General features: G+C 51.1%; 2 protein-coding genes across 6 annotated transcripts in view; one reads left to right on the forward strand and one right to left on the reverse strand.

Annotated features, from left to right (window-relative positions):
- The window catches only part of PCNX2 (pecanex 2), a 302,174-nt gene extending 291,692 nt beyond the window's left edge, over positions 1-10,482 (forward strand). For all 3 annotated transcript variants that reach the window (XM_043477085.1, XM_043477087.1, XM_043477086.1), the window contains 2 exons: positions 7,558-8,006; positions 9,473-10,482. In XM_043477085.1, the coding sequence (XP_043333020.1) occupies positions 7,558-8,006; positions 9,473-9,634 (611 nt within the window). In that variant the 3' untranslated portion in view covers positions 9,635-10,482. The remainder of the gene's footprint in view (positions 1-7,557; positions 8,007-9,472) is intronic.
- A 4,319-nt stretch (positions 10,483-14,801) lies between these two features.
- The window catches only part of NTPCR (nucleoside-triphosphatase, cancer-related), a 35,663-nt gene continuing 31,459 nt past the window's right edge, over positions 14,802-19,005 (reverse strand). For all 3 annotated transcript variants that reach the window (XM_043477091.1, XM_043477088.1, XM_043477089.1), the window contains one exon: positions 14,802-15,447. In XM_043477091.1, coding sequence (XP_043333026.1) covers positions 15,379-15,447 — 69 coding nt within the window. In that variant the 3' untranslated portion in view covers positions 14,802-15,378. The remainder of the gene's footprint in view (positions 15,448-19,005) is intronic.

The following is a 19,005-nucleotide window of genomic DNA, read 5'->3' on the forward strand; positions in this document are numbered from 1 at the left end:
GGGGGTACCCAGGGCTAAGGTGGTGCTCTGCACAGGCCCAGTGATAGAGCAGACAGTCCCCTCCCGACTCAGCCTTTCCCGCTAAGTCTTCTCTGGAGGCTGGGTGGGGTCTCAGGCCCTCGGGTCATGGAATTTCCAAGTGGAACTCAGCAGTTGCCAGCTTCCGTCCATCTCAGCCAAGAGCAAAGAGCCGAGGGCTGCTGATCCCACCTACCAGCTTGACCTTGTGCCCCAAGCCCCCTGCCAGAACCCCTCATCTAGCTTTAGAAGATTCTCCAGATCCAAGGCTGATCCTCTCCTGGTGATGCCTTGAGGATACAGTGCTGGCCACACCGAGTGGGCCTAGTCTTGGGGAGGAGGGCCCCCAGAGGCAGCTGCCTGTCTTCCCTCCCCCAGAGGAGGACCACGCCAGGTCCCCCGCAGGCTCTGCCTGCCCTGGAACATCCAAGCCTCTCCCGATGCAGCCCAGCTGGTCCCCACCTTTCAGGCCATCTGGCTTAGAGGCCCTGACGGGGCCCAGTGCACCGAGAGGAGCGAGTCCAGGAGAGGGAGCAGCACAGACGGCCCCACCTGCTCTCCGGCTCTGCCAGCAACCCCACGACCCCCCTACCTCAGCAGCTGCCTGGGGCGAGCCTTCCCCAAAACTCACCAGGGGACGTCGCAGCCGCTAGCATCAGCCAAACCCCCGTTCCGTGTGGCTGGGCAGGGCTGGAGTCCAAACTTGCCCTCAAAAGGATGAAGCGTGTGAGACGGTTTTCTGGAAACCAGTCCCTGAGGCTCACAGGCTCTCCCCGAGACAGGAGGGGAGTCTGAGGACATCTGGGGCAGGGCAGTCCCCCAGGAGACATCTGGAAAGGCCCAGAGTTGGTCTCGAAAGAGACAACCTGCCTCCCTGACAATCGCCCCTTGTTTTTACTACCACTGTGGTTAAAGCCACGTGGGGACATCGGCACCTTTGGCTGTGGTTCATGGCACCCTCTCACTCCCTGGGGAAGTTCAAGGCCAGGACCCCGTCGTCCCTTCTCTCCATGACCTTGGCAGTTAGAGACACGCCCTCCTATAAGTAAGCACCACGTCGGGGTCTGGGAATCACAGAACAGAGCCCAAGATGGGAAGCTTCCTGTGGGCTCCCCGGCTGTATCCCTCAGCCCCTGATAAACACAGGTGCTCACGGAGCATCCGTGCTGTGCCTGAGAGGAGAGCTGCCTCCCGGCTCAGGCTTCCCAAGCCCAGCAACACCCGCCTCCCCCACCCACACCAGTCTTCTCCTCCTCAGCTGATGCAGAGAGTGATGGTGGGGGGGCTTCCCTGTTCTCTTGGCACAAAGCTTTCAGTTACTGAGGCCCCTGAGACCTCAAGGACACAGGCCCCCACAGGGAGCCCCACGTAATGACGGGCAGCCTGCCTGGCTGGCCAGCCTGGCCTCAGCTTCCTGTACCTGCCACCAAAGACTCTTCCCAAATGATGCAGCCAGTGGTGCGATGCCTGAAGGTCCCTGGAAGAGGGAGGGCAGCTTGGTAGGCCCCCACACCCCGCCACTCCCAGTAGGATGGTGTCCTGTGCTGGGCAGATGTTGGGTTTCCTTTCAGCCTCCGGCTTCTCTGGCCTCCTTCTCACCCTCCCCTCAGCTGAATCAAACCAGTGCATCCACAAATTCCAGAAAGGAAGCCAGGAGCCTGCTCAACCAGCGCAGGAAAGTTAGAGGCTGGTCTCCAGTCTTGGGAGAATGTTCCTGATCCTGGATCTTTGTGCTTGAGCTGGAATAAAGGAAGACAGCTTCCCAGCTCCCTCTCTATAGCTTCCCCGCGCCAAGTCTGCAGGGGCACATGCCAGGGGGCTGGAGAGGGTTCAGCCTCTAGGTCAAGGCATTTTGAAGCTTCCCACATGCCGTAGGAGGGAACCACACAGCCAAAGGTCCCGAAGTCCCCATGTGGCTTTAACCACAGTGGTAGTAAAAACAAAGAGAGAATTTCATTTTCCAGGGGCAGGAGGAGGTGTCTGTGTGCTGGGGGTTGGGGAGGCAGGTTGTCTCTTTCTTATACAGCATAGTTCTAATAACCAAGAAGCCCTGATGTTGTTGTTTAGTTGCTAAGCCGTGTCTGATTCTTTGATCCCATGGACTGTAGCCCACCAGGCTCCTCCATCCACGGAACTCCCCAGGCAAGAATACTCGAGTGGGTTGCCATTTCCTCCACCAGGGGATCTTCCCAACCCAGGGATCGAACTGGTGTCTCCTGCATTGGCAGGCGAGTTCTTTACCACTGAGCCACCTGGGAAGCCCTCAAAAGCCCTGTGCCCACCCAAACTCGGGATAGGTCTGTTCCTAGTCAGGGGTTGAAGAAGCTCTGGGTTTCAGTGTGAGGTGAGTTTTGCAGCCTGAGTTCTTATTTGCCAGTGTGCCAAGCAACAAGCCTGCAGAAAGGATGCCGTCAGAGGCAGGGCAGAGGGTGGAGGCCACCACATGATGCCACGCAGGCCACCAGGGGTGCCCAGTGCACTGCAGCCTGCGGGAGGGAGTCCCGGGGCAAGTGCCCAAGCAGGGTATGGCACGGAAGCCTGGCTAAGCAGCAGTGACCGAGATGTTCTCAAGGGTGGGTGTGGACCAAGCTCTAAGAACAGGGATCTTGTTTCACTCACAGTGCCCAAGGCTCAGTGCCCATAACTGGGGTCCCAAGTGTTCCTCCCCCAGATCCTGCCTCAGTTCCCAGCTGAGTGTCCCCATCCTGGTCCTTGCTGGATTCTCAGAGGACTGGGGTCCCAGGTGGCCACACCTCATGCCCGGCGGCCCGGAGCTCACTGTGCAGCCCCAGCGGTGGCTGACAACCTGTAGACTTCTCACTGGAAGGGGACTCAGCCCACTGGTGGAGGCTGGTGGCCTGGTGGCTCAGAGAAGTTAGGAATTCATAACTAATCACCAATTCAATGGACATTAACTTGGGCAAACTCCAAGAGATGGTGAGGGACAGGGAGGTGGCTTGGCATGCTGCAGTCCATGGGATTGTAAAGAGTCAGACACAGCTTGGCAACTGATCAACAACAACAAGTAATCTGACACCCCAATTGGACAGAAAGACTATCTCTTCTATCCTATTCTAAGGATTTGCACCACCACTTTTCATCAGCCTGTTGATGAAAGTGAAAGAGGAGAGTGAAAAAAGCTGGCTTAAAACTCAACATTCAGAAAACTAAGATCATGGCATCTGGTCCCACCGCTTCATGCAATAGATGGGGAAACAATGGAAACCATGACAGATTTTATTTTCTTGGGTTCCCCAAATCACTGCAGATGGTGACTGCAGTCACAAAATTAAAAGACACTTACTCCTTAGAAGAAGAGCTATGACAAACCTAGATAGCATATTAAAAAGCAGAGAGACATTACTTTACCAACAAAGCTCTGCACAGTCAAAGCTATGGCTTTTCTAGTAGTCAAGTATGGATTGAGAATTGGACCATAAAGAATGTTGAGCACCGAAGAACTGATGTTTTTGAACTGCGATGTTGAAGAGGACTCTTGAGAGTCCTTTGGACTGCAAGGAGATCAAATCAGTCAGTCCTAAAGGAATTCAACCCTGAATATTCATTGGAAGGACTGATCCTGAAGCTGAAGCTCAAGCTCCAATACTCTGGCCATCTGATGCCAAGAACTGACTCATTTGAAAAGACCCTAATGCTAGGAAAGATTGAAGGAAGGAGGAGAAGGGGACAACAGAGGATGAGATGGTTGGATGGCATCACTGGCTCGATGGACATGAGTTTGAGCAAGTTCCAGGAGTTGGTGATGGACAGGGAAGCCTGGCGTGCTGCAGTCCATGGGGTCACAAAGAGTCAGACACAACTGAGCAACTGAACTGAACCACCACTTTTGAGATAACAATCAGAGAGAGAGGAATAATGCCGGAATAATGAACCAAGGAGGGTAATTTATATAGAATTTCAACTCAGGCTCTTAGGAGGTTTTCCCTAGAATCGCTTATAATTTGATAATGAAGTAATTGGCAAAATAAGTTAAACTACAAAATAATAAGTAGCATGAATGCATTAAGTTTGGTTTCTTGTTCCATTTGCAAAATTAATTTAAAAAAAATCAAGAGCAACCAAAAAAAAACCTCAAGAAAATCTGAAGCAATTTGGGGAGAGGGTTACCCCATCTTGCATAGAACACAGACCAGTCCCCTCTGACACACAGACGGGCCTTTGTCCTTTGTTACTGAAATGAGCTAAGTCCCCCACCAAGTATGGGTGGTCTCTCCAGCATCAAAATCACCATCTTGTGGATGACTGTGGAGTATTTTGGGGCAGCAATCAGCGTTACAGGATAAATCAGAAACAGATGTTTGGCCTTGCCAAACTGAATAAACTAACAAATCACCATCTCTCTTCTTAATTCTGATTCGTCAGGGTCCCTTTCTCCCTCTTTCTTCCTCTGCAAGAGTAAGTACTCAGCAGGGACGATCAGATGAGCCCCAGCCTGGGTAGGGCCCCAGCTGCCTCACTCATCCAGGGAACCTGACTCCAGTCCCGCACTGTGAGCACCCCAATTTCTTGGACGGGCAGGAGGGAGCCAGGTGGGAACCCCAGAGCCCTCTGAAACTCGGCGCCCACCACCACAGTGGGCAAATGGCACTAACGTTAAAGTCAGGAGGCCCCTTTCAGCCAATCCAGGGCAGTGGGAGGAGCAGGGCTTGGGGGGACCCAGGGGATGTCCACAGTAACGTCTCTTCCCATATTGAGTGCAGCAAGTCAGACAGAGAAAGAGAAACATCCTGTGACACTGCTTTAAAAAAAAAAAAGGTACAAATGAGCTTATCTACAAAACAAAAATAGAGTCACAGACGTAAAAAACAAACATGGTTACCAGGGGGTGAAGCAGGAGCAAGGATAAACTGGGAGATTGGAATTGACATATACGCACTACTATATATAAAAGAGGTAACTAACAAGGACTATACTGTATAGCATAGGGAACTTACTCAGTATTCTATAATAACCTATATGTGAAAAGAATCTTAAAAAGAGTGGATGTGTGGATGTGTATAACGGAGCCACTTTGCTGTGCGCCTGAAGCTAACACAAAGTTGTAACAACTACATGTCTGCTCAGTTGCTTAGTCGGCTCTGACTCTGCGATCCCATGGACTGTAGCCCACCAGGTTCCTCTGTCGTGGGATTTTACCAGCAAGAATACTGGAGTGGGTTGCCATTTCCTCCTCCAGGGGATCTTCCTGACCCCAGGATCAAACCCTCATCTCCCGCATCTCCTGCATTGGCAGGTGGATTCTTTACCACTGCGCCATCTGGGAAGCCCGTGTAAATCAACTATACTCTAATAAAATTTTTTTTAAATTAAAATGTGTCACTCATGTGGTCCCATTGGACAAATATAAACATTTCAGCATCACCAGATTCCCTGTTAATAATTTGGGAACTTGGGATGAGTTGACAATCCTTGAGTGTACCCACCCACAGCCCTCTCTATTTGTACTAATTGAATGTAACTGAGCCACTTCAGGAGACTTGTGAGTGGGGCAACTGGTAGCACTTTGACATCACTAGCTGTTCCCTTCAAAATAATATTTATTTTTATTATTCATTTAAACATTTTCAAAATTTAAGTATAGTTGATTAATAGTGTTGTATTAATTTCTGCTCTACATACGGCAAAGTGACTCAGTTATACATTGTACATTCTTTTTTTTCCCTAGTCTTTTCCATTATGGTTTATCATAGGACACTGAATATAGTTCTCTGTGTTACACAGTAAGACCTTGTTGTTAAAATAATATTTTAAAATTAGACCCTCTGGGCTTCTTCCCTTGTAGCTCAGTTGGTAAAGAATCAGCCTGCAATGCAGGAGAGCTGGGTTCCATTCCTGGATCAGGAAGATTTCCTGGAGAAGGAAATGGCAACCCACTCCAGTAGTCTTGCCTGGAGAATCCCATGGACAGAGGAGTCTGGAGGGCATAGTGCATAGTGCATGGGGTCAAAAGAATCAGACTTAACGACTAAACCACCTGGTGATTAAGTTAAGGAATTCAGCATTCCAGCAAGCACAAGCCTTCCTCCACCCGCCTGGTCTCTACAACTGCAGAGGTGGGTCCAGCACTTTAAAGCCTCCCCACTCACAGCCCCCAGAGATGTGCCCGGACCAAATCTTTGGGCAGTCCAGTCCCTTGTGTCAAAATGGCCTTGTTTCAATGATTCTCAGCAAGAGCTAGGCCAGGAGTGACCCCCTGAGGGGGAAGGATGGCTGGCCAAAGGGAGCTGGGAGCCCCTCCAGTCCGCTGGGAGCCCAGACAGACATGGGAACCTGGGTGACCCTGTGAGCCTGAGAGCTTCCTCTCAAAGACCTTGATCTTAAGGGAAAGCTTTTGAGAAAATAAAGGCTACAGTATGTGTGGCTCAACCCCCTTTTTTTTTTAACACCCGTTTTTGAAGGTAACTACAAATGATCTAAACCTGAGTGTTTTTCCTCATGCTTTCAGGGACATGAGACTTTGGTGTGAAAGCCAGGACAAGCTGGGGCAAATTGGACAGGTCCATACCCCCGGCTGCTGCTCCCCACAGCAATGCCCACACCCCACCCTTCAGTTCTCAGGCCTTAGTGGAGGCCCGGCCTGGGCTCCCAGCCCTCAGTCCCGGCCCAGAAGGCGGGAGACAGCCTGGCTCTCTGGGGTTCCAGAGCAGGCCTCCCACCTCACCTCGAAGACACTGACTTTAGGGACCACCTGCCATGGCAACCTGGTCTGCTCTGCTTTCTTTTTCTTAATTTCCCATTTTAGAAAGCTCTGGTTAAGTAGATGAATGACCTTTTGAATGCTCCTGCTTTCCCCTTCTTTCTCTTTAATTCCCTGTCTTATGGGTTTTTAAATTTATAGTTGATTTACAATACCGTGTCAATTTCAGGTGTACAGCAAAGTGATGCAGTTGTACATACATACTGTGCGTGCGTGTGTGTGTGTGTGCGCGTGTGTGTGCGTGTGTGTGCGTGTGTGCACATGTGCTCAGTTGTGTCTGACTCTTTTCCATCCTATGGACTGTATGTAGCCCACCAGGCTCCTCTGTCCATGGAATTTTCCAGGCAAGGATACTAGAGTAGGTTTCCATTTCCTCCTCCAGGGAATTTTTCTGACCCAGGGATTGAACCCATGTCTCTTGTGTCTCTTGCATTGGCAGGCCGATTCTTTACCACCTGGGAAGCCCAAACATATATACAAACATATTGGGCTTTCCTGGTAGCTCAGACGGTAAAGCATCTGCCTGCAATGAGGGAGATCCGGGTTCGATCCCTGGGTCGGGAAGATCCCCTGGAGAAGGCAATGGCAACCCACTTAAGTACTCTTGCCTGGAAAATTTCATGGACTGAGGAGCCTGGTAGGCTACAGTCCATGGGGTCGCAAAGAGTGGGACAAGACTGGGCAACTTCACTTTCACTTATATATATGTGCTTTCTCGGATTCTTTTCCCATATAGGTTATTACAGAGCATTGAGAAGAGTTCCCTGGGCCATACAGTAGGGCCTTGCTGTTTATCTGTTTTGCTCTGCTTTCTTTTAAAGGCAGGAGAAAAGGCAGAAGTCAGTCCGCCCAGGCCCACAGGGCCTCAAGCCAAACGCCGCCCGTCCCGCGCGCGTGCGGCCCGGTGGCGGGCAGCCGCCCGACCTTCCTGCAGACGTCCACGTCGGTCCACGAGCTGGCGCCGCGGCGCTCGGGCAGCCGGCTGTCCCTGTGCCCCTCGGCCGCGTCGCTGCACTCGCAGCCCCCAGCCGCCCCTGCCGCCGGCCCCCTGAGCGTCCGAGAGCGGGCCGAGGCCCTCCTCAGGTCCAGCCTGGGCTCGTCCACCAGCTCCACCCTCAGCTTCCTGTTTGGCAAGAGGAGCTTCTCCAGCGCGCTGGTCATTTCCGGGCTGTCTGCTGCCGAGGGGGGCAACACCAGTGACACCCAGTCTTCCAGCAGCGTCAACATTGCCTTGGGCCCCTCGGCCAGGGCCGCCAGCCAGTCCGCACGGGTGAGGGGCTAGGGGGCGGGGAGGGCTCCCGGCCCGAGGACCCGGGCGCCCTCCTGCAGGCTCCCATCACCTCCCCCGTAGCGTTTGCAGAGGAACAGACCAGTGGTGAGATAGGAGCTGGAAGGTCTGCGCTCTGAAGCCGACAGGAGACATCACCCTGGTCCTGTAGTAGTGGCGCCTGAGCAGGTGTTATTGCAGGGAGCCCGAAGGCAGAGTCCCCTCCGCCCTGAACCGGGGGTGTGGGGGCAGGCTTCCATGGGCCCAGGTTAAAGGACCGGTTGCAGTCCTTCTCTTTTCACATTCCTCTGGCTGGAGGGAGAGGAAAGGACGTATGTACACCAGCCTGGTGGGCAGATCCTCACCGATTCCTCGCCACTAGATTTCATTGTGAAGCTGCCGAGATGGCCTTCTGCTTTATGCAATTAAATGTTAGAGAGTTTGGAGGACTTCACCAAATAAATCATTAGGTATCTAGAACCCCTAGCTAGCTGGCATTGGATGAATCCCTGAGCATCACAAGTAAGTATACACATAAATGCCCAGCCTTTCTCTTCTGTAGGGGAAGAATAGGAGACATTAAGGCAAAAGCCAGCATCAGCTTGGATGCCTGCAGTTCCGTTTGAACATTCGGCACTGTCCTGTCAGCAGTGGAGCTGAGTCACAGCCCGCCGGCCTGTGGTTCCGGGTGTGGGTGTTTGGAGGTGGATGATGGGGGCCTGGCCCTCCCTCTCCTCCCCAGGAGAAGTCATACAGTGGCGCCCCAGCCCCCTTGAAGTCAGGGCCACTGTGACCTGCCCTAAGAAGAGCCTGGGGGTTGCAGCCTTCAGGGCGGGGTTATGAGCACCCTGGAGCCCCAGGCTACTTCAGGAGTTTAATCCAGTTTAGTTAGACAACTAAATGTGAACAAATCTCCTTCCCTTTTTCTCAATTCCTCAATAACAATGCATACCTTTCTGCCACCCCCAGTATGTGTTTATGACAATCTGTGGGTGCAGTTCTGGGATTCTGGAAAATTCTCTCTCCCTCTCTCCCACAAGGATGGCTGAGTCTTTGGGACCACATTCAGCCAGAATAAAAAAAGCCTCAGTATTACTGTTTAGGATTAAACCTGCAGGATTTAGCAGGGGTGCAGGGCTGAGTGTATATGAAGTGACATTGACCCAAACTCAGAAAATCCCGGCTCACAAATGACTTTTTACCCAAGGTCCTCTCTTTGCAGATTACCCGAGAAAAGGTCCCTGTGTGTAGAGGCACCCCTCTCACTGTATTAGACTCGTGACTGGGACTGCATGGCCCTTCCTCAAGCCCAGCTGCCTTTGGTCCTCTGTAACTGTACTGTACTTTAGACTCTGACCCCGTGTCCCTGCCACACTACCAGCTGGCACCTGCAGCTGTGAGAGATAGTCATCAGGGGAGGTGATCAGCCTGGCTGAGCATAAAACTAGCTTCTCTTTTCTCTTCGGAAGCACTTCTCTGAGCCTTGCGAACACTCGGAGGTCACTGAGCAGGGGCTGCTCCGAGATCATCGCGTGACCGAGAACCTGGGTGTGATGTGCAGAAGAGCGAGCCAGGAGGACATGGGCCTGGACGACACGGCCTCCCAGCAGAGTGCTTCCGACGAGCAGTAGCCGAGTTCGGGCCAGAGGAGCCGTGGTGTCGGGGAAGGACCAAACCCCCTGGTTTCCCCCTTGCACTCCCCGAACCAAACAGAGCACAGAGTTTGAGCCAGGAGATGTGTCCTATGGAAAAATGAATGCTGTGTAGAAAATAGAGCAACTCGATCTCAGGTTCTTGAAAAATCTCTCACGTGATAAAAACAAACCTTGACACCAGGTCTCCCTCTCCTTTGGCTCTTGTGGCCCGAGTGGTGGGATGCAGGAGGCACCCTTCCCAGGACTGGACAATTCAAACAAAAGCCATGTAACATCTTAAGACAACTCAAGCAGAGCACATAATTCCTTCCTGCCCTTTGCAGATTACCCGAGGCAGTTCCTGATGATAAGAAGACAGCTGCATGCTAAACAACTGGCATTTCACACTCACTGTTACCATGAAAAAGAAGCAGACAGCAGTGCGTATCACACCATGAGCTGGTCCAATGCACTGATGTCCAATCTATGTGTAAACATCTCACTTCTTGATAATATTTATGCAGATGTTAAATATAAACCAGTGACAGCTTTACTGCAAAAATCGTGACAGTGCATGCAGTCACGTCCAAGACATCCTGTGAAAGGAGCCAAATGCCCCCAGCAATGTGCGCGCAGAAGTTTAGTCAAGGCAGGCCACAGAGAGCCACCTAGGAATGATGCTAACTGCAATCACAGCGACTTCCTGCAGGAAGCCAGGCCCCATCTCTCCTGGCGTTCCTGTGTGCTTCCCAGGAATGCATACTTGTTTCCAAGCCAAGCAATCCTTAATGTGTCACAGGACATTTGCACATACTTTGTTTTTGGAATTAAAATGTTTACAGTTATTGCTGTGTCCGGTTGTTTGAGTTCTACTAAACTCTTATTTATTTAAAAAAAAAAATCCTTCACTGTAAGAATGACATTTAGGCGAATTATTTTTTTTAATTTGTTTTTTTACAAAGTATAATTTACAATGTTGTGTTAGTTTCAGGTGTACGGCAAAGTGATTCAGTTATATGTATGTTATTCTTCAGATTCTTTTTTTAATTACTTTTTAAATTGAAGTATAGTTGATTTACAATGTTGTAGGCAAATCTGAGACAGTTTTTCTCATCTTAAGAGTCCCAACAGGTACAGCTGAAACGTGACTTCTTGCTGCTGAGACGGGGGAAGAAGGGGTATCAGAACAGGGTCCGTGGAAAATATCCATCACTGACCTGGTGAGGCATCCCTTTTGGAAAGACAGTAGTTAGAGATACTCAATTTGAAAGCAGTCACACAAATTTCTTAAAGGTATTTGGGATTGGAAGTGTAGGCAGAGGGGATGGCACTGTAGAGAATTCCTTATCTCTTGGAAGTAGATGGTAATACTGTTTTTGTTTGGTAAAATAAGAATTAGCAATTAATAACAGTAGAGTCTATCATCAGAGACAGAGTGCATTCTCAAATCAGTGATCCCTAGAGGTGCATTTTTCTTATTTCTTATGGATTTGCAGATGTCTGTCTAAAGAACAGCTGAAATAACCTCAGCACAGTTCTTTAAGTTGGCTCAACAAACTTGGCCGGCAGTTCCTGAAATTCTCTTGGGCAACTTGGCAACCAAGACCGTGGAACTAAAGGATGGCTTCCCTATATTAGGGTGGTCACTTGAATTAGGTAAGAAAATGACCCACGCCCAGCAGCATTCAGCCTGGGTGCTCCTTGGGCCTCTAGAAGTAAGAAACAGAGGCATGGCTTTCAGAGAAAGTGAGAGCTGCTCAAAGAGCTGGGAAACCAGTCTATAGGGACAGGGTGATGCAGATGGGAGGCAAGCGCATCCCTGCTATGCCTGCATCTTGTTCCACGAGAGATTCACGAGCTGCTGCTTCAACCGCTGGGTCTACTGCTTATTATCCTGGTTCTCTGGCAGCTTTTGCGGGGTCAGCGGGAGGAGGAAAGGTGTGGTCTACCCACTTCAGGGCCAGACTCCTCAGGCAGGGCTGCCATGCCCTGCACTGCCTACAGCAGGAAAGCTGCGTGCGTATGCACGCTGAATGTGTGTGCACATGGACCCATGGCTGAGATCACGGCTGGCCTCCCTCCAGGACTCTTCGGGGCTGTCAACAACTCAGTCACGTGTTTTTTTTAGGTGTTGTAAACAACTTTTATATTTACAACTCATGAGCTCGTTAATCTCATCTTCAGCCTATCAACTGTTTATCAGAGTGTACTCCTTGCAAAATACTGTATTATTAGCCCCCATTTAGAAGAGATTTTCCAAAGGTGACATTTCCTACTGGAGTTATTCAGATGTTCTACTGGACTTGAGCTAAGAGTTATTTTCTACATTTGAATGCTGAACAAAATTGCTTCTCTTTTAAAGATAACATAGACCGTAGTGCTGGGTTTTATATGAATCATGTGGCTATTCTGGAATTATTGAGTCTACATTCTGTACTGTGTGTTAAAGTTAAAACAGGCCATTTCTAAGATTGTTAAGATGTTTCTAAGATGTGTGGACTTCTCTTGGTCCATGAAAGAGGCATCACAAGGCCTGTTCCCTGAACTCTCCTCAAGCCTCCTCCACTTTCCTACTGTTCTGTCCCAAGTCACAAGCTCCTGCCATCAGGCCTGCCTCCACCTGATCTTCCCAGACACAGCATTCCACGAACACAGACACAGATGGAAGAGAGAGAGGGGCAAGTCCATCCCACCTTCCCTGGCTTCCCAGGGGCATCGCCCCTTACCCCTGTAACTTAACGGAATACAGCATTACGGGGCCCTCTTCATGGCAGCCACGATAGAGATCATATTTAGTGAATTAGAGGACCATCTCCCTAACATGTGCTTATTCAGAGATAAAAAGATAACTCTTTGGGGGAATTCCCTGGTTTCCCAGTGGTTAGACTCAGCACTCTCACTACCTCTGTCCTGGGTATGATCCCTGGTTGGGAAACAAAGATTCCACAAGCCCCTTGGCATAAGCAAAAACAGACAAAAAAAGTCCCACTTTTAAAATACTGGGTGTGCAGCGGCTGCTACAGGGAGGAAGAGAGAACAGTTGGGCAGGCCCGGCCTCCACGTCAGCTCTGCCGCGTCCTGTCCGACCATGTCTTCCAGCTTGGGCTCTTCACACGAGCTCTGCACACGTCCACTCTGTGCTTTTCAGAGTGAACTCCCCCTTGAAGTCTGGACTCACACCCAGCAATGCTAGGCATCTGGATTTATTTGAATAGCAGGCATTTCAAACTCAGGTGTAAGAGGATTCCTATCTCAGCGGCCCCCGCACCCCTCCTCTCCGGGAGCCCCTCACCTCAGTGGTCCACACAGATGCAGTGCTCAGCGAGTGTGTGAGCCTCAGGTGTCCTGCCCTCTCTTCCCTCTTTAACCTCAGCAGAACGTTGTTTCTACAGACTGTGCATGCTTGGCCCTGAGTTGCAGTTATTTGTGAATTCATTTTATCTGATACCACAGGCTGGAGCCTTAAACAACAAATATTACTCACAGTTGGAAGGCTGGGAAGTCCAATATCACATTGTTAACAGATTCAGTGTCTGGTGAGACCCACTTCCTCACATGGCAGCAGGTGTGAGGGAGCTCTCTGGGGCCTCTTTTTCAAGAGCACTAATCCCCTTCATGATGACCCTACCCTCATGACCTAATCACATCCAAAGGCCCCACCTCCTAATATCATCACATGGGGGATTAGAGTTCAACCTGAATTCCCGGGGAAGGGAGCACGTGGGGGGTCCTGGGAAGAGACACTCAGACTTGGGCTCAAATCCTTTCCTGCCAGGGCCATCATGAGCCAGAGTGCAGGAGCTCCCCCACCAGCAACCGCCCAGGGCCACGATGCGAGGAGACCCCCACACGCCCCCTCCTCAAGCACATCTGGCCTTGGCTCTTAAGTGCTCCTTTCTCCCCCCTTGTTTCTGTTTTTTTTTTTTTAAACTTTGGATACTTTTAAAAATAATTTTTACTGGCATATGGGTGATTTATAACGTTGTGTTGGTTTCCTTTGGAAAATGTCCCCTTCTACTCACGGCCAAAGAGTCCCTGGCTAGGGGTGCCGGTGAAGGCTGCTTCCTGCTGGGGCAGGAGCACCAAGAGGGCAGCCTGCGCCCCAGGCCAGGGTGCTGGGGGCACGGGGCCCAGACCTACTCAGCCTGCCTCCCTCTTTGCTGGTGCTAAGGGCTGCGGGGGCCTCATCCAGGGCTGTGGAAGCTGAAGGGGGGTAGATTTATCACAGGAATAGGGCCCCTGCACCTGAGAAGCCTCTACCTGGTTCAGAGCAGCGGCCACCCCAGTGCACCGAGCTCGCAGACCACGCCGAGCTGTGCCCTCTGGCCCCACTGAGTGAAGCTCCTGTCATAGCCCGCCTGTCGGATGTCATAGCAGAGCTTCCCAGGACGAGTCGTCCAGGCAGGGAGAGTGGGATGCCCACACCCTCAGCCTGGCCCAGGCACCCTTTCTCAGGCTGAGGTCTACTAATAATCTGGGAGACCCTTTCCAGGTGTGACCCTGCAGAGCCTGGGCCAGCGCAGACCAGGCTTCAGAGAGCCACCATGGGGCAGACAGACCATCCTAAGAGCCGGTCACAGGCTGTAAGCTGTCATCTCGGTTTAGATGCCAGTGTTTTCTGCACTGTCTGCTGTCCCAGGGCCCACCTTGCCAGGCTCCTCGCTCTACACATGCCCAAATGGGTCAGTGGTCACATTCATGCATACTCCCAGCAACAGCACCAGCTGGCACTGTGGCTAAGGTTAAAAAAATATACTGGCAATTCAAAGACACTGAAATGTCTATCGCTCGAGTACCATCACCCTTGGGAGAGCAACTCTTACCCTCTGTGAGCTCTGGGTTCAGTGGTCTGGCCCACGGGGCCCTGCCAGGGCCGAACCTTGTCTCTCTGCAGCCTTCTTCCCGACAGCCCCGGCTCTGGCCCTGGCCACTCCCCAGGGGACTGGGTGGGGACCGACGGTGGCTTCCTTCAGGCCGGGGCAGCCCTCCTCTGATGGCACTCACTCACCCCTTTTCTGGAAGGGAAACGGGGCCCAGAAAAATTTGTGAACCTGTCTAAATGAATGGGGCCCAAGTGGGGCTCTGATCTGAACCCCTGCTGAGTACCAAGTGCTACCAACATTTCTACATCTGCTCATCTCTCCCACATCAGGACCCACATGTCTGCAGCCATCACATTTCTCTTTATTTTATTAAGCAATAAGCAAACAGAGAAACAGTCAAAGATGCGGGCAGGGAAGGACCGAAAATGGCTTTTCCTGAAATACTGATTTTCTTAAAATCAAATAACTGTTATCACTCCAAGTTGCAGGAGGCTACAGCTGCTCCCGGGGAGGGGTTTAATTTTCCTGACATGCCAAAATGATCAGGCAGTGAACTCCTCCCCACCCCCCTCCCCTGAACACATTTGTAAACTTCAATGGGGGCAAATTCCATCTAATACTCCGAAAACCATTTCTTCTTTCATAATTTACCCAAATCATATGCACAACTGCAAGAGGAAATAAACAGAAATCTCTCAGCATAAATACACCACAGTGGATTGTTAATCTTGTCGAGTCAATCCAGCATTAAGGCTAATTTGATATTTTAAAACATTTTATGGAAAACAGCTGTCAGGCTCTCTTTGGAAAAGCCTCCAAGGTTTCGTAAACCAAAAGCATAAAACCTGGTCGGGCAGGGCACTGGGGCTCCTCTCGAAGAAACGTCTGCACGTGCAGAGAAGTGGTGACACGTCTTCTTCACTTCTGGCTGCTCTGCACGTGGGTCACAATCTCTGGCAAAAGGTGATTTCTGTTCTCCTTGGTTACCTAAGTAGGAAGAAGCAGGAAAGCAGATTTCAGAGTCCCTTTCCTTTTCTTCAGTTCCCTACTCTGCTGGGTTATACTCTAACAGAACAGCCCAGAAGATGATGTATGCTTTATAGAGTGTGACCCAGGCAAGGCTCACCCAGGGAGGAACCCCAGGCCTCCAAGAGTGCCCTGAAAGAGGGGCAGGTGGGCTCAAATCCCACCACCAGCTCCTGCGAAGGGACGGCTCACAGAGTGAGAGTGGGTTTTGATGACAGATGGATTTTAACCAGGAAAAGAGCTGTGAATTGAGCCTGGGAGGGCTGCTGGGGAAGCAGGGTGGGATGCGGCTCGAGTGAAGCCTGACCTGGACGGAAGGAGGCCCGAGTGCAGCCAGAAGAACCACGGCTTCAGGTGGGCCCCCGCCCGCCAGGTGAGGCCCCTCAGAGCAGCCTCACACCCAGGACTCCGGGGTTCTCTGAAGGGCAGTAATCCACTCCTCTCTCCCTGATTTAGGAGATCTGCGAGTTGCAGGAAGCCTCTGACACCAGTCAACTCTGCACCTAGAGGATGAGGATGGCGCGGGGGGCGGGGCACGCGGTGGAGAGCAGGGCTCTTGCTGAGATCTCAGGCGCAATGGGGGATGCAGGGCAGACTAGAACGCAGATCCCCTGCGCCCGATGTGTTAGCTCAGCAATTATCACTGTTACAGACAAAAGGAACTAGAGTGGATTCAAGCTCTGCTTGAGAATCTGTGTTACAGTTTTCTTTCTTTCACTACCACAGGCCCACTGAGTACAGTTCAAGCACCCAAACACCCCCCCGGGAGCCCGGTGGGGGGCTGTTTCCCCAGCAAGGGGCAGGGTGGTCTCTCCTCATCACCAGCACGTTCCTGGGCCACCCACACGACATTCAATGCGCAGTGCCGGGGCAAGGTGCCCAGAGTGGCGAGACTCAGCCAGGACGTTGACCTCACAGAGCCTGAAGACCAGACCGGGGGCACACATAGAACAGGGAGGGCAGGGTTGGCAGAGGGCCCTGAGACCCCTCGAGTCAGGAGGCACAGGATGCTGGCGGCGCGGAGGGGGTGGGGGGGGAAGTGATCAGGAAAGAAGGAAAGACTTCCCCAGGTGGTTATGCCCGAGCTGCTTTTGACCAGTGGACCTGGGAGAAGGGCAGCAGTGAAGAGGAGAGCCAAGCAGAGACTCATGCTGACAGGAAGCGCATGCGCCTGGGAAACCTGAGTGGTCCCGGAGGTGCGGTCCTGAGAGGAGACGGCCTGGTCCCACTGCAGGACCTCGGCCCCCGGGGGTGGCAGGGGCCCTGGTTTGGGAGGTGCATACATGTCAAGAGGAAATGCAGAGCGGACCTCAGTGCCTGGCCCCCTGCATCCTTCTTATAAGAGGGCGATTCTCCTGTGGGAGCAGCCCTCGGCCCCGGGGTACAAGCTGGGCCCTGGAAGACTTCCTGAGAAAGTCTCAGAAAGACTTAGCCCCGGCCCCTAAGGGTGGTGTCCCAGGACGCTGCCCACTGGGTGTTTTTGCCACCCCCTTGATTTTCCTAAGGTGATTTCTGAAAATCATGCAGTGAGATGTCTATGTGAAACCGTTCACAGTGTTCAGTCACCGTGCTCCTGGCCCACTGAAGACAAGCTCGCAAATCCAAGAACAGGGAACAGTGTCATCTGTCAGCGCAGCTGCCCCTCCCTTTCAGGACTCCAGTCTTTCCGCAGCGTTTAACTAGAGGAAGGCACTGGGGCCTGGGAGGGGAAAGGAGGTGAGGATGACGCGGGAAGGACCCCAGCGTCCTCGCCCCCCGCCTCCCACCATGCCCTCCTAGGGCTGCAGGAGCGGCTCAGCCTCAGGTCCCGTGAAGATCAGACCCTGAGTTCCAGGGCTGGACTGCATTCATCCTGGGTCTGACACAGAAAATGTTTACTATATTCTAAGCTGAGGAGGGGCTCTGAAATAGAGCTGAGCGATTAAATACAGATTATGAAGACTCTGACCGAGGAAGCATCCAAAGTGCTCTGAGACTCCTGGGGCCAGGGAAAGGCCTCAGAGCTGTCAATGACTCAGGGCCATAACATCAGGAAGGTGCAAACATTTGGACAGAAGAACACGTGGGCAAAACACATCTCTTTATGCATATACCATGTGCAAGAGAGCAACACAAAACCACATACATCTCCTAGAAACCACGTGGGAAGCACCCTGACAGGTTTTAAATAAGCAGGAGAATAAAAAAGGAAGTTAATTTGACAATGCTCATTATTATAAGTTAATACATATCAAAAGTACTACTAGTCTGTTTCATATTTTGTCTTCATTCTATTGAACCTAAAAATAGGATGATTCATGAATTCAAACCCTCTAACTCTGTTTTTCCTTGAAGTTTAAAGGTTCTAAAGCAAGAATTACTTTGCAAATGGGGTTTTCGGGAACGCAGTGCCCACAGCAGAGAAGGGACTGCGTCCCACATCCCAGGGCAACACCATGTCTCGCTAGAGGAGGAAGGGGGCGGGATGGTTCTTTGTTTGGCCGCCCTGCCGATGGATTTCTGTGTGAGCATACAGCATACACAACACAGCTTTTGTGTTTGTGTGCTCAGCTGCATCCAACTCCGGGACCCCCATGACAGGCCATGGGGTCACAAAAGTCCTTCACAACTTATCAACTGGACACCAAAACACAACAACAAAAACCACGTAGACATCATACAACATAGCTTTACTGAGGTATAATTCATATTCCATACAACTCAACTTCTTAAAGACAGAACTCGGTGGCTTTTAGTACGATCGCAGTTGTGTAATAACCAGCACTATGGGTTAGAGTCTTTCCATCACCCCTCCCCTCCCTCTCCGCAAATAACCCCACTCCTGATCATTACACTCACACCTTCCCCCAGGCCCCAGCAACCACGGATCCAAGGTCTGTGTCAACAGATTTGCCTATTCTGGACATTTCGTGTAGACGGAATCATACAGTCTGGAATCCACTGGGACAGGGTTCCCTGACTTGGCATCACATGATGTTAATTCCTCCAGGTTGAGTACGTGTCCCCAAGTCATGTCCTCTTCTTGTGGCAGAAGACGGTATGTACATCATTTGTGTACATCAACCACATCTTTGTCTGTTCATCACCTGATGGACATTTGGGTCTGTCTCACTTTTTGGCTAGTATGTACTTGAATGTATGGCTTCTATGAACATGGTGTGTACAAGTTTTTGTGTGAACATGTTTCCAGTTCTTCGGGGTACACACCTAGAAGTGGGATTGCTGGGCTATAGGGTAATGCCATATCTAGCTTTTTGAGGAACTGCCGCATTTTTCCAGTCTCAGCAGCAGGGTAGGATGGCACCAATCTCCCCGCATCCTTACCAACATTTTTATTTTCCATTTCTTTCCTTTAACCTCATCATAGCCATCCCAGGAATGTGAAGCACTATCTCACTGTGGTTCTGGTTTGCACTGCCCTAAAATCTAACAATGTTACAGATATGTTTATGTGCTTTTCTACTATTTTTCTATCTTTGGAGAAATGTCTTTTGTTTCTTTGCTCCTTTTTTAATTTGT

Source organism: Cervus canadensis, chromosome 8, assembly GCF_019320065.1.
Source record: "Cervus canadensis isolate Bull #8, Minnesota chromosome 8, ASM1932006v1, whole genome shotgun sequence".
Taxonomy (NCBI): Eukaryota; Metazoa; Chordata; class Mammalia; order Artiodactyla; family Cervidae; genus Cervus; species Cervus canadensis.